The sequence below is a fragment of the Glycine max genome, chromosome 1, assembly GCF_000004515.6.
Source record: "Glycine max cultivar Williams 82 chromosome 1, Glycine_max_v4.0, whole genome shotgun sequence".
In the NCBI taxonomy this organism is placed as follows: domain Eukaryota; kingdom Viridiplantae; phylum Streptophyta; class Magnoliopsida; order Fabales; family Fabaceae; genus Glycine; species Glycine max.
The window spans coordinates 17,170,360-17,193,937 of NC_016088.4; the positions used below are offsets into that span (position 1 = coordinate 17,170,360).

At 33.4% G+C, this 23,578-nt stretch overlaps 1 protein-coding gene across 3 annotated transcripts; it reads left to right on the forward strand.

The window, feature by feature from the left end:
* The first annotated feature begins 4,251 nt into the window (after positions 1–4,251).
* On the forward strand, positions 4,252–11,279 carry LOC100806582 (squamosa promoter-binding-like protein 7). Of its 3 annotated transcripts, none has more exons than XM_006573155.4 (3): positions 4,252–5,354; positions 7,109–7,227; positions 9,672–10,655. In XM_006573155.4, the coding sequence occupies exons 1-3, from the start codon at positions 4,681–4,683 to the stop codon at positions 9,833–9,835; spliced, it is 957 nt and encodes a 318-aa protein (XP_006573218.1). In that variant the 5' UTR covers positions 4,252–4,680; the 3' UTR covers positions 9,836–10,655. The 3 variants fall into 3 exon arrangements, with proteins under 3 accessions (XP_006573218.1, XP_040871171.1, XP_003517942.1); XM_041015237.1 differs by lacking the exon at positions 9,672–10,655 and adding an exon at positions 10,662–10,929 and having other exon boundaries at positions 4,253–5,354; XM_003517894.5 differs by lacking the exon at positions 9,672–10,655 and adding an exon at positions 10,709–11,279 and having other exon boundaries at positions 4,261–5,354.
* The last annotated feature ends 12,299 nt before the right edge of the window (positions 11,280–23,578 follow it).

A 23,578-nucleotide genomic window follows, 5' to 3' on the forward strand; every position in this document is an offset into this window, starting at 1 on the left:
ATAGGTTCTAAAAGCTAAGAGAACTCCTCCCTTACCTCTTGAATTGCTAGAAAGTTCACAACCAAAACAAGGAGAAGAAGATAGGGGCCTTGAAACAACTCTTTAACACAGAAGCATGGAAAAGATAAGGAAAGAGTGAGTTGTCTAGCCTTAGAATGAGAAGAGGCAGAAGAAACCATGGAAAAGGGAGTAGCTTCTTACCTAGAGCCCTAAACCTTCAAGCTCAACCCACCATACAACACCAACACAAGCCACCAAGCAAGGATGAAGAATGAAGAGACTCTTCCACCTCTCCCAATTTCGGTAGAAACAACAAGGGAAATGGAAATATCTTCTTCTCCTTTTATAGAGCACCTCAAGACCTAGAAGAGGGCCCATATACTAGGTGCTATATTAAGGTTAGCTTAAAGAAATGATTAGATCCTTAATCTCTAGGTTTAGTTCATTTATAGGTTCTAAAAATCATGTAGTGTCTAAAACTTCTAATAGGGTCAATAACTAACTTAATTAAGCTTAATTAATCTAATTAAAATTAGTGAAACTTAATCCTTCTTACTATTCATTAACTAAACTAATTATTTTTCATGTCTAGACACATTAATACCTTAAACCCTCTTTAATTAGTCTAATCCTTTATTTTTAGCCTAAAAGGGCTTTTATTTACTAAAATGTCATTCATGAGTTTACTATATCTCTTCCCTTGACTTTCATTGCTTGCAGTTGACTTTTGTTAACTAGCAATATGACCAAGGTTTTTTTTTAAGCCTAAACCACATTTTTTAAGGCTTATAACTTAAAATCTAGAGCACCTTAAACTCTCTCACTTTTGTTGAATTTTTCCCTATTTTAAATGCTACAACTACACTATAGCTCAACACAACCAAATACTATTTTTCCTATTAACTCCCCAACCGAAAATTTGGGATGTTATAGAGAACCATGCCCAGATGGGTTTAGTGGTTGTTTTTTCCAATGTTAATGGGAAGTGGTGGGTGAGGATATCTTCACTCGGTTCTCCAATTTTTCACTTCAGGGTGGCTCCTCCCAAACCTGAACTCAAATCTAGTTGTTTTGATTCCTAAAGTGTCGAGAGCAAATACCCTTGACAACTTTCGTCCCATTGCTCCAGCCAACTTTAACTTTAAGATCATCACTAAAGTCTTAGCAGATCGCCTAGCAGTCATTGCTGCTAAGAACATCTCTTTTCATCAAAGTGGCTTTATTCGTGGTCGTCATATTAAGGATTGTATGTGTACAACTTCTAAGGCTATAAATATGCTTCAAGGATATGCATTTGGCATTAAGATTGCTTTAAAGTTTGACATCCATGAAGCTTTTGACACAATTGATTAGGATTTTTTGTTGCAAGTCATGTTGGCTTTTGGTTTTTACTCTCGTTTTTACCAGTGGATAAGGATTAATCTTTGTGCTGCAAAGCTCTCATTTCCTGTCAATGGTAGACCAGTGGGCCTTATTCCTTGCAAGAGAGGGGTGCGTCAGGCCAAATAATTCCCTTGTTGTTGTGTATAGTTGAGGAAGTTTTAAGTAGAGGAAGTTTGCTTTGGTGAGAAAAGGAAAATTCCAATTACTTACGGGGCCTAGAGGCATTCAAGTTCCAAGCCATATTCTGTTTGTAGATGATATTATGGTGTTTGGTCATTGTTCTAAAAGTTCCCTTCAATCCTTAATGAATCTTTTCCAAGTGGATGTTGAAGCTTCAGGTCAGGTTGCCTCTAAAAATGTCATTTTCATCATGGGTCCTTGTTTAGAACTTGTGTTGCTTCTATTCAATAAGTGCTTGGTTTTTCTACTAGGTCACTTCTTTTTAATTATTTAGGTGTTCCTCTTTGTGTGGGAAAACCAAAATCTGCAATTCTTCAACCTATAGTTGATAGAATTAGAACCAAACTAGTGAATTGGAATGGAAGCCTTCTTTCTTTGATGGGGAAAGAGTCCAAGTAGTAAAATCTGTGATACAAGGAATGCTTCTTTATTCCTTTCGTGTGTATCCTTGGCCGATTTCCATTTGAATAACAAAACTAGTTTATGAAAATCTTTTGATTTTAGTTTTGACTTTCCTTACTTAGAGTATGTGTTGCTTTTGAATAATAAAACTATTTTATGAAAACCTTTTGATCAAATATCAGTTATACTTTTCAAAACAAGGCTTTTCAAAAACAAACTTTAAGTTTATAATAACAAGGATAAACAAGAAGCACTAAGGAAGGAAACAACACACTAAGGAATTGTATTGGTTCACCCCAACCTAGGCTACTTTAATACCTACACCTGTAGACTTTCTTAATTAAGACCAAGCACCCAACCGTGGTAGTTTTTCTTTCCTAAAGCCTCCAAAAACTCTTACAACCAATATTCTCTAAAGCCTCCACAAGCTTTACCCATGTATTCTTTGTCAAAGATTGTTTAGGATATATAGCTAGTATTCTCTAAGTCTTTGTAGGCTCTACCCAAGTATTCTTTCAAAAAGCCTTTACAGTCTTTACATCCTCAGTAACAACTACTACCGAACTAACACAATACCTTATGTGTTCCCTTTGAACTTTAGAAGCAACAATCCCACTAACTACTCTTTAGAGCTCTTTCCTTCTATCCTATGGGATGGACACTACACCTTTTGGGATGCCTTCTACTAAGGCTCCTCATCTGAATGCGTTTATAGACACTCATACGGATTTGGCTTTTTTGTATCCACCTAGAGTGTTAGGAAGTTCTTTCTAATAAAGGGGTCACTCATTGGCCATACCTTTTTTGCACTTCATTTTTGCAAGTTGCTCCTTCAAATTTGATCAATACACACACACACACACTCACACATATACATATAGAGAGAGAGAGATCTGGACCTTGTCATTACTGTGGTAGTTGGAAGTTGAATTCAAATTTCAAATTGTTGCATGAAATGTCCAGGTTCCTACAACCAGTCATTCTATGATATTCAACCTCTATCTTCTATTACTCAACGAGTTGTCTTCTTCATCTCTTCTCTTCTCCACTGTTATCCATCTTGCACTTTTTGAATTCAAATTGTATTCGTTGAAAGATTTGTTGAGTGCTAGTTATTGGTCTTATTAGTTCTAGTGGTTCCTCATGATTTTGAATTTTCAATCATGGAAAGTATTCTGAAGATTGATTTTGCAGCATGTCTTCTATAAGTACTTTATTACTACAATGTAGTGTGCTACAATCTTCATTCTCCTGGTTGCTTGTTCTTTGACTAGGACATGTTGCCTTTATTGAGTTCATTTGATTGAAAATAATCAAAGATAATAATTGAGTTCACTTGATTGAAAATAATCAAAGATAATAAGGAACTCACAGCTTCAAAATCAGTGAGCCCAACATTGATGCATGTTTTGACTGGTGTGTGTATGTGCGCACACGTGTGTATGCACATGCGCTTTTGGATTTGAGACATGTTTGTCTTCATAAACCAGATTAGTAGTACAACTTATGATGATCCTTAGGCCATGTGTAGCTTCTAATATTCATCCCTTAACTTAAGCTACCAATATCTACACTTTGACGTGAAAAGCATGATTGTCTTTCCAGCTTCTAAATAGTTCTCCTACTAGCTAATTTCTAACACTTGCAGTTTTACTTCCTAGTGGTTTGTTATTGTTGTCGTAACATATATTATGACTTCTGAATTAAAAAATATTAAAATGTACTACATATTTTTTTAACAAAAATATTGAAATGTTTTGTTACTAATATTAAGAAATAATATTAACTTATAATTTATCAAATAATATTAAAATATTTTGTTAAATAAATATGTAGGACCTTTTAATAATTTTATTTAAATTTAAGTGTTTTGTATTATTTTTTTAATTTATAAAATAAATAATAATTCTTAATATTAGTAAAAAAATATAAAAAATATTAGATAAAATTTTAAAAAAGAAAACATATATTAATTTATTAAATAATTAAAATAAAAAATTATTTATAATTAAAAAAATATATTACATGAAAAAAAATTGAAATCGTAAAATAATTAGTGATTTTAATAAAAAAAAATCTTTATGTTTTAAAGTTGTATAAAAATAATAATTAATATCATAAAATTTTCTACCCTTTTAATTTAAAAGTCATGACTATTATGACATGACACTCTCAAGCTATTAATTTAAATTTTATCCACATAATAAATTTGAAAAAAAAAACCCTGACCATTTAAGTCTTTCTTTTTCAAACACACAGCAGCATTATTCAGCCGCGAAACCCAGTTTACATAATATCTGTGGGGAGAGGCCTCTCTGATCCGCTTGTGTCTTATCATTCCTTACTTTCTCTCCCTCTCTCTTGCTTTAACTTTGATCCTTTTCTATCATTACTCATTTCCCCTCTTACGTGTGGTCTCAGGAGCACTCCACATTCACTCTCTCTCTCTCTAGCTAGGAATCCCTAGCCCTTGCAGCTTTTCCTCATGAGGGTACTTTAAACCCCCTCCATTGTGTACCATCAAAACAAAGAAACCTGCACCTCCCAAACTGAAACCCTCTTTCTCTCTCTTTCCTCTTTTCACACCAACAAGAAAGGATCTCACTCAGAAAATGCTCCTTCTCCCCTTCCACTTCTGTTCCAACCCCATCATCACCACCCTACCCCTATTCCCATAGCTTCCGTATTTCACAAGCTGTTCCTGTTAGAAGAGAAATGGAGTTCGGAGGGAACATGTTCTGCCTTAACAACAGAGACCAAAATGGAAACACTAACAACAACGGTAACACTTTCGCTTGGGATTCATGGGAAACCCCCGCCAATAGTAGTAATAATAACAACAACAACAACACCAGTTCCAGACTGGTCAACGCTTTCCACCTTCCAGCCGCCTCGAGGGTCGCGGAGGCGGATGGATCCGTCCCCGCGACCCGTCATGAAGCGGCAGGGCTGGCCAGCGCGCTCATGTTCCTCCCTCAGAACGGCGGCGGTATGCGTCACCGCCAGCAGCAGCAGCATCCGTACGGTGGGGATGGGTCCCACGTGCACCCGGATCCACACCTCATGTGCTTGAAGCTTGGGAAGAGGCATTACTTTGAGGACACTAGCGGCAGTGGGAGTGGGAGTGTTGCTGCTGCTGCTACTTTGGGTGGAGGGTTGGTGTTGGGGGATAAGAGAGGGAAAGGTTATTCCTCCGGTGGTGGTGCATCGGTGAAGGCGGCGGGGTTAACGGCGGTGACGGTGCCGAGGTGTCAGGTAGAGGGGTGCCACTTGGCGCTGCTAAACGCGAAGGATTACCACCGGAGGCACAAGGTGTGTGAGATGCACTCAAAGGCTCCCAAAGTTGTGGTCTTAGGCATGGAACAGAGGTTCTGCCAGCAGTGTAGCAGGTCCAAAATCTCTTATCATTTTTCTCAAATAATAATAATAATAATAATAATAATAATAATAATAATAATAATTTCATCTATCTGATAATTCAGGTTTTAAAATGATTTCTAACCACAAATTCGGTTGCAATATCAAGATTCTTGTGATCTCTATAATAAACGGCTGTATCAGTAATTTCTGGTAATGTGCTGCAAATTAAAACCTTTGTGATAAACTGATAATATATATCCAGTGTGTACTGGCCTGATATTTTTTTAGCAACATAATACGGAATTTCACTTTGGTGGAATCGCTATTTTTGTTATTTTTCTTTTATAAGTTTTCTCTAAAATAAAAGAGAGTTTCTTTTATATGGTGGGGGTTAATTAAGTACGCACGTAAAGTGATTAGTTGCTTTTCTCATATGGTTTTTCCTGTTTTTCGTTGTGACTAGCTTTCTGGGAATCTGAAGAATGAAGGTGCTGTGATATTCTTTAATCGATATTACAAACCTTTTACTGACTCTGGTTTGATCGAGTTCAGTCTTTTCGTAACCTTCTTTTTTCTTTTTCTTTTATTGTATGTGTGAGTTAAGAGTTTAAAATTTTGTGTTGTGTAATGGTTAAAAACATCGTTTTCTTAGTATATATATTTGTATTATTTTGTTGTGACTGTCGGAAGAATTATATATTATTCTTGTGCATACTTTACAAATCTCGCAAGTCATTTGTATGCACATATTCTACCTTGTTATTGTTTTTCATTTTTTTTTTGGTATTATGTCAGTCAGTATCGGAAGAATAAAAATGGGAAAATCTTTAATTTTACAGACTATTTTTGTTTTTTTTTTGGTTATATACTGACTTTTTTGTATGCATTTAATCTTTCTGTGACATTTTTTAGTGGTTTAAATATAAATGAATTTTCTGAGTTTAGATTTGTAATTTGTAAAGGTAAACGCTATCGTTTTCTTGATAATAAGATATTTGTGTTAATTTTTTGTCACTGTATCCGAAGAGTGGTGATATATATATCCTTGTGACTTTTTTTTAATTGTTTCTGTGAATTTAAGAGTTAAATCTGTGTAGTGTAATGGTTAAAAGTATTTGATTTTTTTTTAAAGAAAGGCTAAAAGTATTGTTTTCTCAGTATTTATTTGCATTATTTTGTTGTGACTCTGTCGGAAGAATAATATATGATACTGCTTAGTGCTTAGTCTACAATTCTCGGAAGTTTTTCTTATATACAAACCTTGCTTTGTGTTGATTTTACTCGTTTCCTTCCCCCCCTCCCCACCCCTTTTTTTTTCTTTTATGACTGGGAACTTCGGAAGAATAAAAATGTGAAAACCTTTAATTTTCTTGTCTCTTTGCAGACTCTAGTTGTTTGACTTTTATCTTTCTATAACATTTTTTTGTGGTTCAAAATGAATTTACTCAATAGTTTAGACTTTGTAATTTGTACAAGTTATCGTTTTTCTTCATAATATATTTCTGTTAATTTTTTTTGTATGTATTGGAAGAATGATGATACAATATTCGTGTAACTTTTTCTAGAATGGTTCAAATGAGTTTACCTAAGAGAGTGAGATTTGTGAAAATAAGTTAATGCGTAATATATTTTTTTCTTCTTAATTCAGTATATATCTTTCATTATTGTTAATACACACACTGTTGTTTTGTCTTTTGGTGATTAATTTATTTTTTAGTGTTAGTTTATTTATTAAATGAGATAATAAATATAGAAAATATGGTGGTGGTGATTGGATTTTTAGGTTTCACGTGGTGTCAGAGTTTGATAATTCAAAGAGGAGTTGTAGGAGGAGACTAGCTGGTCACAACGAGAGAAGAAGAAAGAGCTCCCATGATTCTGTTGCAAGGAATTCTTCAAAAGGTAAACTGTGTTCGCTCTTTCTTTCTTTTATCACATTTGTTGCCAACCATTTGGTTTAAGAAAATATTTTCTATTTTATGTTTATATACGGAAAGTGAAAATAGAAAATAAAAACCTAAAAGGAATAAAAATTTATTTTCAATATTTCTTATATAAACTTTTTAAAAACAGAAAACAAATTATAAATAAAGTAATATTTTTTGTAATTAAAATTTAAAATACAAAATTGAAACAAAAAATATTTTCTCAAAATAAACAGACCATTTTTTTATTGCATGGAGCTTTTTTCTTCTTAAATCTGTAGCGCACTCCTAGTCCTTGGAGTGCGAAATGATAATTTTCTATTTTTTACTATGATATTTGGATGCAGCTGTGTCTCATCTTTATTACTTATGGGGCATTTGTAAGAGTTTACCAGGAGTTTATTTGAACTTATAAAATAACCTGATGAATTGTATAAACACTTTTTTTTAGCTTACTTTGATATGTTTCCTGGTTAGTTTATCAAAATAAACTCTTTTAAACTTATTCCAATAAGTTTTATGATTAAATTTATTACATTATAGTTTTCATATGACAAGAGTTTATTGAATAATGGCTTAAACTATTTACCCAAACACATTCATAATCTTGTCATTTGAGTCTTATTCTAGTCTAAATTTAATGAAGTCTTGTAAAATTGGATTTATAAATTGAACTTAAATGAATGTGTAGAAGCAAGGTGTCTAATTGGTTGAATAATGTAAGTTATTATAAATTGTCTGTTACCCAAGTTCTATATCTATGGATAAAAAAAAAATGTAGTGTAGAAAGAATGTTATCCGAGTTCTATATCTATGGATAAAAAATTGTAGTGTATAAAGAATGATAATGGTGATTATATTTTTCATATGACAAGAGTTTATTGGCTTCTCTAAAGTTACCCGTGTTCTATATATTTACCCAAACACATCCTTAATAAATTTACGGATCGGCTTCTCTAAAGTTCATAAAATAAGCAAATTAGTTAGTGATGAGAAAATCAACTATTATTAGATATTATGAGTATATGCATAAAAGATCATGTTTGTGTTAAAATATTAACTATAGATTTTCTCATGAGTATTTGATATTATTTACTTTATTCTTACTCACTTTAAAAGAGTCAAATCCTGCTTACCTATTTGTGAAATTCGGATATTGAAAACTATTTTTGTTTTACACCTGCATGAATTTTATTATTACTTATTTATTCTTTTTCCTGTTGAGAGTTTGACTATGCAACCAAGAAAGAAAAATGAATTGTATACACCGAATTAAACTGTAGCAATTTATATTTTATCAGCCTGTCAGGTGATTATAAATATTTCTGAAAATACACTGAATTGTATACACTGATTTGTCCTTTCTTTCATCACTTCATAAATGTTGCTACTAAAATTTCTTAGTGAAGAAATTCAGATATACGATCAAATTTCCAAGAATGAAGCAATTAAGTAGAGCACTTATGTTGTTTGAAGCCGCTGAAAATTATATATTTCACTTAAAATATTATGTTTAAAATTGGAAAATAATAATTTAAAATTCCATTAATTTCGTAATATTTACAAATTATGAAACATTATACGTAAACGATTCGTGAAATCGAACAAATTTATTAAAAGTGTGTACATAAAGGAAAATAATTCTTTCATTTCAAATATTTTGTAAGACAAAATCTGCATTTTAACAAGCCATCAGCTAAATTTATGAAAATTTATTTAGAAGCATGGAAAGTTTAGAAAAGATTGAGAAAAAGTCAGAGGAAATATTAAGAATTATTGCATTGCACACACCTTGGGTGTAAAATTAAACTTTTAGTTTTTTATGATTTAGATTATATTCAATTTCGTCTTTTATGTTTTAAAAAATTTAATTTAGTCTTTTATATTGTTAAACTGAATAAAAAAAGATATGAAAAATGATTCATTATTTATTTTAGAACACAATTTTGAATATTATTGTGATTTATTTGAGACTTTGAAACTTGTTTAATTAGATTCATGAAAATTATATAATTCACGTTATGTTTGAGTAAAAAAAAGATGATAAAGATAGTAAAAATTGTGTGAACAGTGAATCCAATGATCAATCGACAAATTTAATATTAAATTCTTTTCTAGTTTGGATCAATTTTTTTTAAGTTATTTGTGGGACTCGTTTTTCATGGTTTTTATCATATTTAGCCTTGATTGATTTGAACATCAGTTGAATCTTGTAATTTTCATGTAAGTGAATGATCATTCCAGAATAAAAAATGATTTAAGAAAAATTATTATTATTTCAGAATTATCATTTTAACTCATTTGAAAACACAAAATTGAAAATAAACTAAAATATAAATAACTAATAGTGTATTTTAACCTTATTTTCATGATAAGTAGCTGATGAGGATTTATGATAATTCTTCCTTCAAATCATTGTAGGGATAAGGGTTAGACGTCTCAGTATTTTATTCATCCCCAAGCATACCCCGGGTGCACACTCATCCATATATATATATATATATATATATATATATATATTGGGGGCGTATCACATCAGTGGAATGTTTTATTGTGAGTGTAAGGGATCAAAGTCTAATCTATAAATCATCCGCTTGTGGTCTGAATTAAAAGTTATACTGATAAGATTTTAAGTGATTATCGGATATCTTGATATAACTTCTACCAATACCTAAAAATAGTTGTCTCACCTGCAGAATTTTGTAACAAAAGAGGGAAAAAAACTGCAGAAGTTTTATTTTAGGTTACTTATAATATTAATATGGTAGCTCTTGCATATAAAATTTGTGATTCAAACACTTGCACCAATATTATGCGTACATCTAGTAGTAAGATAGAAAAACATAAAATAAATTGTGGATTAACGACTAAGTTTTTAGGCTCTATATTTAATTAATATTAAGTCGTCAACCAAATTAGTTTGTTGTCCAAGTTTTAAATGTTTTTTTTTTTGTCGTGCTGATTACCATAAATCAAATAATAATTTAACATGGCCTTCATACTGATTTGACATCTAATATAAGGTTTAATTACCCTTAATTAACTCACTAATAATACATTTTCTCTAACGATTTTATCCAGTTGAACTTCACATGAAGGTCATTTTATATATATTCTGAATTTATCAGTGCTGCATCTAATTGGAAGATAATGATTTCAAAAGTTAATAAATTATTTAAAGGTAAGAGCTGGACTTTGATTTGAGAGGATTGCATTACAACATATTGAATTTGCCTTCAAAGGAAAACTATATGTTCTGTAAGGTTACCACTTATTACATTTTTGCATTCTAATCTCCCTATGTTTTACCCTTCATAATCTCACACTCAAGTGAGGGTGCTGAGAAACATAAATAAGGCGTAGAAGGTATAAAAGTAATCTTAACATGCAAGTTAATTTCTTTGATGATAGACAAGGTATTAATGGTTGGAGGTTTTCCATATATACTTTATCATCAGGAGGGTGTGCTCTCTCTCTTCTGTCATCAAGAAGTGATTCTTGGCTTTCTCCTTCTGATCTCTCCATAAGATGCAGTGCCGCATTGCGTGAATTGATAGCCGAAAACCGGGCAGCCATCATGGCCAGACAATTTGTTTCAGATAGAGATTGGCATAATCATCACCATGCAGTGGAAGACTTCAAGGAGATCCAACCTGAGTCCAATTACTTCCCACAACAAATGTTTCCCCAGACACAATGAAGGATCCATGTGTAAAAGAGCTTGAGATCTTAATGCTGGTTACTTGACCCAAAGGTTTAGGGAAACAAGATTTCAAAGAGAGTAGACATTTATGGGAATGCCTAAAGAAAGGACTTTGTGTCTGAAGTTTTCAATTCTTTAATTTGCTAAAAATAAAAGTTTGAACTTCTTTACAGGGTCAGGGTGCTGGCTGTAGACTAGTTTATTAGGCTAATAAATCCTAACGTTGTATTTGAATCTGTACTTGTTTCCAAGTGTTTGCAAGGATGTTTTATATTGAATTCAATCACTTGCAAGTTATATTGAATAATTTTGCATTTGAACTTTTATTTTGCTTTCCAATTTTTTAAGGGTTGACTAATAATATATTTTGCATTACAAAATTATATAACCCGCTCAGAGGTTTCAAAGGGGAAATAAAATAGCTTTTGCTTTTATAAGGAACCAAAGTAAAAAGCATGAATCTGTAAATTCATTGTATATAATGTCCACATAAAACATGGTTTAATGGGTTTTTTTTTTTTATTTGATTGATCAGAAGCATAAACTGCCTTGATTAAATATTTTGTATGTATGCATGTGTATCAATTTATTCCTTAAAATTATTTTAACTAGTCAGTTAGGTTTCTAACATTGCATAAAAACAATTTAATTCCGCAATTTGATAATTATTGTAAATCAGTTGGTTGAATTTGATAAGTGTTGCATAATTTGATCTCTAGGCATAAGTGGCCAAAGCGATTGTTGTACGATAAAATCAAGGATTGAATTGATTAATGTATAGGGACTAAATGACTATATCTTGGTAAAGCCAGAGATTAAATTGATTGATTTTTAATATTAGGGACTAAATTTTTTTATAACGGCTATTTTTCTCATTGAATTTATGATAAATTACTTTGAATAGTAATTTGTGTGAGGTGTGTTATTTTGCATGTATTTTCTTGACAAAACTTACGTTTGCACACTAGTTTTGTATTGTAGAAGTACAATTACTTAATTGAGTGAAAAAGTTAGAAATTGCGTGAATTTATGAAAATTTGAAGACTTTGCACTTGATAACTGTTGTGATAATCAGTACGGTCATAGTTAGATGATAATAACCCTCTGAGAACAGTGTCAAGGATTCGATAATGACCATGGTAAACTCATCACGGTTGTGGTCAATTCATGAGAGTCGTGGTCAATCAAGAAGGTCATAGTCAATCATAATGACCTGAAGCTTCAACGTCACTTCTGACCACGACTGTGGCGGATTCACCACGACCATAATACACCTTTTCGTGTAGCTATCTTTAAGAAGCTATGTATAGGTTTGTAGGCTTTGTAAAAATTCATTCTTCAATTTCATTGTTATCTTTTTATGAATTTGAAAGAACCTTGAGGGCTTTTGAGAGTTGAAGAACGTTGACAACATCGCTAGAATGGATCATGATCATCATTCCTGTCTATTGGTATGTCTATGCTTATTTTATCTAGGATTGTTAGTGTTGCTCTAGTTATGAATGGCTAGTCCTCATAATCTGTGGGTTATGATGTAACCGGCCATTTGTATCCTTCTTGTTTTTAAAGGAATTTTTCATTGTTTTATGTTAATTAATTCTTTCCTTGTCTTTATTGTTTATTTGGAACCGATCATTCTAATATTTAATCGATTGCATAGTAGTGATCATCTGCATATAGTTGGTAGATCTAGGTAAAGAATGTTTAACTCCAAATTGCATGATCAAACTAATTGGGTAATCTTTGATAGATTAGTTAATCTTTAACTAATCATTCCTAGAATTGATTTTATCCTTTGACTTAAATTGATAGATCCATGATCATTGAGGTATTGATTTAAGGCAAAGAGCATCTTCTGACCTTGATCATAAGCTTTAGTTGATTTTAGGAATCGGAAATTAATTAGGGAAATAATTTCATTAGGACTAGAATTAAAGGAAAATTGGTACTAGTAAATCATAACCTCTAGCCATTCTTATCATAACTCAAAACCTCTCTTTACATTCAATTATTTTCTTTCTTATAAAAACCAAAATCATAAAAATATTTAAAATCCCTTTTTAATCATCTCAACTGTTAGTTTAATAAACTTGACCAATTGGGAATACAATTGATCCTTTGGGTTCGATATCCAGACTTTTCAATACATTGTTACTATTGTGTAGGGTACACTTACTATTGTGTGAGCCTAACATATTTTACGCATTAAGTTTCCGACGCTGTTGTTGGGGACTAGTTGCGGAATTACCAACTAGTGTAATTTTGTTAAACCAAGCAGTTTTGTTTATAGAAATTCTTTTATTATTTATTTAATTTTCTGGTAGTTTTTTTTATTTTATTCTTTTATTTTCCATTGCACTTGATCTTCTCCTCTGCTTTGTAGCGCATGCAAATTAGGTCCCAAAATCCACCACTACAATATGAACCTGATATTGGCAAGCTAATATGAAAATTTCATGCAAAGATCCACGAAGAGAGAGAAAAAGCAATGGCAACTAATCAGGCTCAGACACTTATGGACTACCACACCCCTACCATCGGAGGAGCCAACACCATCCAACTTCCCGATCTACCTAAGGGAGTGACATTTGACTTCAAGCATAGGTTCCTACAGATGCTGGATAAGAATCTGTTTAGTGGTGCTGCCCATGAAGATCCTATGTGGTACATGAGGAAGTTCATCAAGTTGACCAACACGGTGAGATAGAACTGTGTACCAAGAAAGTACATTAGACTCTATGTTTTTCCTTTCTCTCTCAATGAGAAGGCATGGGACTGGTTGTGCTCACTACTTGAGAATAGTATCACTACATGGAACCACTGTACAAGTGCCTTCTAATGAAGGTATTTCTTTCCCGTGAAGATAGATCAGTACATCAGGGACATCAGAAACTTTGTGCAGAGATAGCAAGAGAGTCTACCTGAAGCCTGGGAAAAGTTGCAAGAGATGATGATAAATTGTCTGCACCATGACATTACTTAACAAAGATTGGTCCATATTTTCTATTGTGGGGTGTCCCTACACAATAGGACAAGTTTAGATTTTTCTTGTGGGGGTAACCTCCTACTAAAACCCCCTATTGATGCTATCAAGATCATTGAAGATATATGCTCTAACCCCTATAGCAACACAGGGGATAGGAGGATTATGAAGAGAGACGTGAGAAAAGATGATTCCCAAACTGAATTGGAAAAGCAGATGCAAGATCTAACATTGAATATTGAGACACTTACGAGAGCTCAAGATCAAGTCCCTATCACTACACCTTCATTCCCAACCTATGATAGGTGTGGGATTATGCATGGGCCATGAGAATGCATTGTTGATGATGAGTTTGTTGCAACCATGGATGTGAATAATTTTGTTTGGGGAAGAAACAACTCTTATAATCAGTACCCCGACAATTTCAATCAATGACAGGGATTCAGGAAAAATCAAGGAATGTATAGGTCTTAACCCATGCAAAATCAGAGGCCTAGATAAGAGGTCAGACAACTCATGCTTCAAGAAACCATGGTTCAATATATGACCCAGAATGATCAAAGAATGAAGTAGGTGGAGTCTCAACTCACCAACATACAATCTTTCTTGTCACAAAGGTAGCTAGACAACCTCCCTTCACAACCTGAACCAAATCCTAAGAGGGAAGATGCCAATATTGAGATGACTAAAAGATAGAGGATTCAAGAGGACTCCAAGGAGAAGGAAGTTTCTTCCCCAAAAGTTGTAGATGACATCCTTAGAAGGACCAAACACCTAAGAAAGTTGAGGTTCTTATTGATGGAAATCTAATGCCAAAGAATGAAGGGGATGAAAAGAAGGAGATACTGGCATCTCCTTAGGTAAGTCTACCCTTTCCTCGTAGAGTTAAGAATGACTAGTGAAATGTGTAATTTAGAAAATTTCTTGAAGTTATGAGTAAAGTTCACATTAACCTCCCTTTTGTTGAGGATATTTCACGGATGTCATCTTTATGCCAAGCATTTTAAAGAAATTTTATCAAACAAAGGAAAATTGAAAATTTTTGGCTCTGTGGATCTTAATGAGAAGTGTTTTACTGTAGTCCTTAGAAACTTCCCCCTAAGATTAAAGACCCCAGTTAATTTACTATTCTCTACTTGATTGGGGGGTCTTACTTTGATAAGTGTTTATGTGATTTAGGGGCCCGTATAAACTTGATGCCCTATTTTGTCTTTAAGAAATTGGCATAAAAAACTTAGGGCCAACTAGCATCTCCCTTTACCTTGTTGACCGTTCGGTTGTCTATCCTAGAGGGGAGATTGGGGATGTGCTGGTGAAGGTGGACAAGTTCATCTTTCCATTTGATTTTGTGGTTTTAGGTATGGACATACCTATCATGTTGGGATGAAATTTCTTTAGTATTTGTGATTTTCTTGTTGAGGTTAGGCTTGGTAGACTCACCCTTAGACTAGGGGATGAGAAGTGGTATTTAATATTTTTGATACTTTGAAACAACCCTTCTTATTTTCTTTGTAGAGTCTGTTGATATTTCTAATGTATTGATGGAGGAGGCATTCCGAAGTGTGGCGATGTTTGGCCCTCCAGAGAGATTTCTCATTGATGAGGACCTTTACTAGGAGTTGAACCCTGTAATGGAGGAAATATTGGCATTTCTCCACTCTCAACATGGTCTCAAACCACCCAGTTGTGAGAAGTTCAAATGGGGAAATGTTCCAAAGCTAAAGCCAACTGATGTGGAGTTGAAGCCCTTTTTTTCCAATGACAAATATGTTTTTATCAACCCACCATATTCTCTTCCAGTTATGATTGTTTCAGGTTTACATGAAACTAAGGAGGAGAAACTTTTGCGGGTTTTTAGGGACAAGAGGGAAACTTATGGGTGGAACATTCATGACATGAAGGGTTTGGAACCCACACTCTGCATGCATAAGATCAACACTACAAAGGGGTAACTAACCAAACGATCATCCCAAAGGAAACTTATTCCTAGCAAGATGAAGGGATACCATGAGGGAGTCCAACAGGTGCAAAACATTGTGCAACTCTCCAACCTTTGGGCAATTTAACCATCACATGTTAGGCTCGTGACATTAAACAAGCACTTTTCGGGAGGGAACCCGTGACTAGTATCCATTAAAATTATATTTATTGCACTAATTTTTCAATTTTTAAGTCAATCTGCCTGCCAATACTACGACCGTGGTGACCACAACCAATGCATTCATTGTCATAATCAAGTACGGTTGTGGTTAATTGATTATGGCCCAAGCAGATACTGTTAGTGTTGATAACGACCTTGGTCGAGTCCACCATGGTCATGGTCTTTTAAAAACAATTGTTTCTTTTCCATGTACTATTTTAGTTTTAGGATTTTTATTTCAATTGTGGTTTCAATAATCTAGTTTTTTTCATTTAAGTTCAGTCTTTTATTCTGTATTCATTTTAGTGTTATGCATTGAGGACACTGCATGTTTTAAGTGTGGGGTGTAAAGCCCTAAAATTTCGATAACTATAAATCGATGTTTAAATGTATTTATCATTTTAGTGTTATCCCAAAAACTCACAGCTCGTTTTATCGGTCCTTTCCAAATTATAAAAAGAGTTGGTCTTGTGGCATACAAAATTGCATTACCCTCGTCTCTTTCTATCTTCACAATGTCTTTCATATGTCTCAACTTCGTAAGTATATCCATGATCCATCTCATTTGGTCGAATTGGATGATGTACAAGTGAAGGAGAACTTGTCATATGAAATATTTCCTTTGAGGTCAAGGATACGCGAACAAAGCACCTAAGAGGGAAGGAGATTCCATTAGTCAAGGTGATCTAGGGAGGTGCATCAGGAGAAGACGCCACATGAGAACTAGAGAGTTAGATTCGAGAAGCCTATCCAGCCTTATTTGAGTCAGGTAAATTTTAGGGACGAAATTTCTAAAAGGGTGGGAGAGTTGTAACACCCTGAAATTTCACTAGCTAAAAATCGATGTTTAAATGTATTTACCATGTTATTTGATTATATGATTGACTTGGATGAGTTGAGGTATGGTGTGAATTAGTCATGTTTGATTTGCTTGATGTGGATGTTGAGTTATGTGGAGTTTTATTGACCTAAGTTGAAATTATCAGATTTTAAATTTTACCCAAACCTATTAGGGTAAAACTACAATCATGGATTTGTTAACCGTTGGATCATTTTCACGTTTCGACTATGGGTTCCTAACCCATGTCCCAACGGTTTGACCATTGGTATTTGCAAAATAAAAATTTTTGATTTCTCGTTTAGCGTGAGAAGTGCGCTAAGCCCTATTGCAAAATAACAATTTTTGACCTCTCACTTAGTTTGAGCTTTTCTTAGTGTCTCTTGTGTTTTGGGTACTATAACAGGGTGTTTTTAGACTTCATTTGAAACTAGAAAATGAGATGTTGTAAAAATGATCTTTTTATAAAATTGATGTTATTTTCGTGACCTTCGCTAAACCCCGATCACATTGGCGTGATCGGAATTTCAAAATAACGTCTCCTTGTAGTACAATCTGAAACACCCCTTAGCTCTTTATGTTATGACAGGGGTAATTGACCCCGAATGTTGTTATTAATCTTTTTTTGAAATGTTTACTAAATCTCCTTTGATTTGGTATATAGAACCTTGTGTTTGGATTGACGAATGTGAATGAGAGAGGTCTCTAAGCGACGCAAAGAGGAACTGATGGAGAGCGCACGATAGGTGAGGGGAGTTTATTAATATTTTATGGCTTTGATACCATAATTGGGGTCAGGGATCTCAATTAGGGGAATGTATGTTTGTCTCTATTTATGCTGGTTTTCAAGAAAAAGAATGTTTTCGACTAATGGGATATGATAAGTTTGTTATTGATGATTCTGTTATCGATGATTATGGTTATATGAGATGATGTTGTTGTTTTTGATAATGTCATTGAGATGAGATGATGATGATGTTGAGAATGACATTGAGATGAGATGATGTTGATGTTGATAATGACATTGATATGAAATGTTGTTGATGTTGAAAATGTCATTGTGATGATGTATGTTGTGTATGTACCGCAGTGACCATGATGGGTATCCCTGGTGGGGGCAATAGAGTGATTAAAGAGTTTTAAGCATCTCTAAAGGGGGTGGCTTAGTTAATTATCCACGGTCAGTGCATTGATGGTGCCTATGTTTCATACTTCATATTGCATGGAAATAATATAAATTTTGTTAGCAAGTACTTGTAGTTTCTCATGAGGAGGAATACTTGTACTTGGAGGCATGTCACTTGGTTTGGAACTCCCTTGAGACTCAGGTTGATCACCAGGGGGGGGGGGGAGGGAGTTGCCTTTGCACGAAAGGGTGACCTCGACACTTGCTGCCTAATTTTCCTAAGCGAGAGTGTCGCACGGACACGCTTAGGCTATTTCCTGACAAATGGTACCACATTGCATTTGAGAGTTGAGGTCAGGTGCATGCATCACACTTTGAAGTGCCCATATTTCTTGCATTCATAGCATATTATGGAGCTTTTGTCTTTGTCTTTCTTTTCCTTGAACACCCTTTTGGAGGAGTTCTTCCATCTACATTCGCCTTTGATCTTCCACATCTTGTGAATCTTTCGTGAGATGAATGCAACTTCATCTTCATCATACTTTTCCTCAAATTCTTCAGCAGATGAGTTTTTAGCTTTAAGGGCTTTGGACGAACTTTTGGATGCTTGCTCTCTAGAAGAGGCCTTCTTGATCTTCCAATTGCTGAGAGCCAAAGACTTTTCTTTCTTAAGTCCTTCATCCTGCTAAAGTTTTCATGAACCTTAAGAGTATCAACTAGTTCTTCAAGGGACATTGAGTCAAGATTCTTTAGAGCCCATAGTGTTGTTACCTGTGGTCTCCATTTTCTAGACAAACTTCTTAAGATTTTGTCAATATGATCATAGTTATCATAAGTTCTACCTAGATATATTAATTGATTTAGAATGGTTTGAAAGTGTCCAAACATACTTTGTATGTCTTCGCTTTCTTCCATAGAAAAAAGTTCATACTTACGAGTGAGAAGACTTAATTTGTTTCTCTTTACATGTGACGTTCCTTTGTAAGTTATAGCTAGAGTGCCCCACATCTTCTTGACACTCCTAAAGCTAAGTATTTTGGAGTATTCTTCTTTTGATAAGGCACATAACATAACATTTCAAGCCTTGGAGTTGAGCAGGAATATAGGTTTTTGCTCCTCCATACACTTGCTCATTGGGAAACTTTCCATTATTTTCTTTTTTTCAATATTTCTTAATTGAATTGGATTCGTGCAAACCATTTTTGTTGTTATGAATTCCTGATACTCACCTAAACCTAATGTTTGAAAGGTTAATGGATTCTTCAATTACTTTAAAATAAGAAACATATGTTAGACAAAAGAAAATAGCATTTTACCATTTCTTTATCATATACAAAATTTTAAACATGAAATGGGTCCAAATTTTTTTAGTTAAAAGTTACCTATTATGGTTGATTGTTCATTATATTGTAGTTGTAGCTCAATTTCATTTTTCAAATTAAAAATTTCTTTTGTTATTAATTTGCTGATATATGATGTTATTTTTGGAATTTAGTGTAGTATGGAAGCATTCATCTACTGAAAAAGGATTTCAGTGAGGGTACTTGAGAAAAAAGTGAGGTCAAGGGCTTTCTCTCTTATTATTGAAATTAATTGGTTCTTATAATATTTCTCTAATATTTTATTTCAACTATGATGTTTTTTATTGTCTATATTTTCTTGGTTTCTATTATGTTACAAAGCTTTCCTCATTTTTTTCCCTATCTTATCACTTATTTTCTAAATTTATATATTGATACATGTAACCCAAGTATAAATTAATAATGCATCATGTATGAAAATAAATGATCATTTTGGGTGTTGCAGTGAAAGATATTATGAAAATAAATGATCATTTGGGTGTTGCAATGAAAGAGTATTATGAAAAAAAATAGTTTGAGGCAGCAACCAAAGTAGGTTGTGTGTAACACCCTAAAATCTGAGTTTACAAATATATTACAAATACATTTTATTCATCTTTGTAACAAAACACGAAAAGATAGGATAAATTTTTCCCTGAAATAAAACTTTTCACGAAGACTTCTCAACTCTATTTTGTTTTAATGAACGTTATCAACTTGAAAAGAAGACAGTCTATTTTCGAAATTGTATGCAACATACATATTTACAAAATGTTTCATTTAATGTCATGAGTAGATTTACATAATAAATAGTTAAACTTTAAATATAAAGCCTTACATATTTAAAATAACATCATGTGTGCATGTTTATATGTATCTCTCTCTTTATTTTATATATATATATATATATATATATATATATATATATATATGTATGTATGTATGTATGTATATATATATGTATGTATATAAAGGTGTGAGATGAGCCTCCATGGCCACCATACATAAGTAAATAAGATGACTGATCAGATATAAAAGTTCTTGCAAACTAGGTCTATTCAAATCGGTACACCAAAGTGACAAAGCTATGTATCCAATCCCTACTTAATAACGACGCTATGAAGAAAGTACATGCCAGACAAAAGTGAGCCCACGGATGAGAACCCTGTGAAGAACTCTCGAAGGGATCCTCATATACTCAAAGATGCTAACCCATAAGCGAAGATCCTTCTTGATGCTCATTATATGAGCATACAAATAAATGTTGGTATAAGGGGTGAGTTATCTATTCCCTAAGTGTTAGAGATAGGGGGAGCAACATGAACAACATGTAAACTAAAGCTTGAAGATGTTTTGTCTTTTACATGCCCAACTCCCTTGAGTGGCATTTATTGATTGTTATATTGGATGTTGCATCTTAGTTCGTATCATATCTTTCATGCATCATGCATCATCATGAGTAAGTGAGAAGAAAAATTCCTATGTTAGAAAAGTTTCTTTAGAAGGAAAAACTCTTTATTTTAGTTGATTACAACCTCGTAATCGATTACACAAGTTGTCTTAAGCTTGCAGAGTTATGTCTCGTATCGGTTTAATCGATTACAGCCTTATCATAATCGATTACACAATTGTTTTTGAGACAATGACTGAGTTATTTAGGAGTCTCTGCTTTAATTGATTACCATGTGATATAATCAATTACTTCTCTTTCTATAAGTAGTTCAAAAGTGAACAAGAGCACTTTAATAGATTACTTTGAGTATCTAGTCGGTTACATGGTTCTTGAGTTGTTTGGAAGAACACTTTAACCGGTTAGAAAGATAATCTATTCTATTACTTCATTGAATTAATTGATTATCTTGTAGATTAAATTGATTATAAGCGGTTACAACTATTTTCTCTAAAAATAACCAGCTTGTGTTCTCTTCAAAATATAACGAAAATAACACAATAAGCCTCTGAATGAGCTAAGATCATGTGCTGTTATTATTTAAAGAAAAAAGAGAAGAAAAGTGATTTGAAGAAGTAACTCATACCTTCAAATCTTTTGATTGTGAAGATCTTTTGTGATAAGTAAGTTGTGTCACTTTCTTAAGTTCAAGAAGAACACCTCTTCAGTCAAGCAAGGTTTTGTGGAAATGATTGATTAGATTGTGTCTATCTTTACTCTTGGGTTTCGTGTATGGTTTTACACATCTCTTTTTGCTTGTGCTTGAATCGCTTAGGGCATGCTAGAGTAGGTGTTTCTAGTTTGGGCTAAGAGTAGGATTCTCTTAGGCTCTTATTCATAAAGGACACTAGCGCTGGGTGCCTAAGTCTCTTTCTCTAGGTTGGAAACTGTAGATTGCTTGTGATTGCTTGAAATAATTCTTTATTCATAATGGAAATCTAATTCTGGTTTTGATTTAGATAATTGGATTAGCTTCTCTAGTGATAAAGAGTGAACCAGTACAAAAAGGTAGTGTATTTCTTCTCTTGATCTGATCTTTATCTCTCATTCAAGTATTAATCAGTTTTCAAAAAGGTTCAAGATATATCTTTGTGAAAGAAATAAATCTAATAAAGGATTTTGTGCAAATGGTGGATTGATTAAGTTAGATTTATAAAAAAATTTGTGATACGATCCGTTCCCCTAGGTCCTTAGTCGGGTTATCCCCACTTTCCATTTCCCCTAGGTTCCTTTGAACCATTTGGACCATCACCCAACATACCCACATTGAGTCATCTATCCTTTCTCATCATTCCCTCACTCTTTCTCATAGTGTAGAGATCCTTTGTCCTCATATTGTCGGTTACGTGGTACATGCAGACGAGCATTTGGAGTACTATGCCTTTATCGAGTCTAAAGACATCCTATTTCTTTGGAACATTCATCTCTCCAACCCCACCTCACATTCCTCACCGACTCACATTCATTTCCTGGTTCCTTTCCTTTCATTTGTCCTTGTTGTATATGTCGCCCTCATTGAGTTGCTGACTTCATCAAGTTGTCACCACACATACACCAAGAGGAAGGAGCATTCCCTCTTTCACTCCCTTAGGATACCATTACTATGATCCCTCAAGTGAATAAGTCCACTTCTCACACAAGCAAACCAACCAACATCATTGCCATAAATACAATCAATTCATGAACATCAACTTGCTACATGCCGAGGGTCAGACACCCCCAGACTCAACCCTAAGCATAGAGTATAATCACAATATAATATATCAATATATCATCACAATTAATCAATATATAAACAAGATCTTGAGAGTAAATTCATATCCACATCATGTTCATAACATCATGAAATTATACATTCAAGTCACCATACCTAGTGTCACATGCTTAGTATATATGTGATGACCTTTATTGGATAAAAATTAATAGATCTCATTTATTAAATTACATGTATAGATGATGCACATGTGGATGTCATTCTTGAACCGACTTAATTGAGAATTCCTAATAATTAATATTATCTTGATATGCCAATAGGAAATTCTCAAGAAGAAATTTAATAGTTTCCTTTGGCCTGAGATTATCATAGTAATTATTCACAAGTTATTTATTATATTTTAATTTCAGACACCTTGTAACATCCCAAAAATTCAATTATAAGAATTTAGAAATATTATTATTAGAAATAATAGTATTGATAGTTTAGTAAGCAAATAATTATGTGACATCCTAAAATCCGGGTTTACGAATACGCTTCGAATACCTTTTATTCATCTTTATAAACAAGTGAGTTCAAATCCTTTTCATAAACATTATAACAAAACACACAAAGATAGGATAAATTTTTCACTGAAATAAAACTTTTCACGATGGCTCTTCAACCCTTTTCTTTTCAATGAAGTGATCAACTTGAAATGAAAGCGGTATATATATATATATATATAAAGATGTGAGATGAGCCTTCGTGGCCACCAAACATAAGTAAATAAGTATTAAAGGTAAATAGTAAGTAAATAAGATGTTTAAACACATATAAAAGTTCCTGAAACCTAGGTCTATTCAAATCAATACACCGAAGTGGAAAACCTAAGTCTAAGAGAAATTATCTATCCAAGCCCTATGGAATAATCATAAAGAAAGTACATGTCAAATGAAAGTGAACCCACTAATGAGAACTCTCGAAGGAATCCTCTTACACTCAAAGATGCTAACCCACAGTTGGAGATCCGTCCTGATGCTCATCATTCGAAT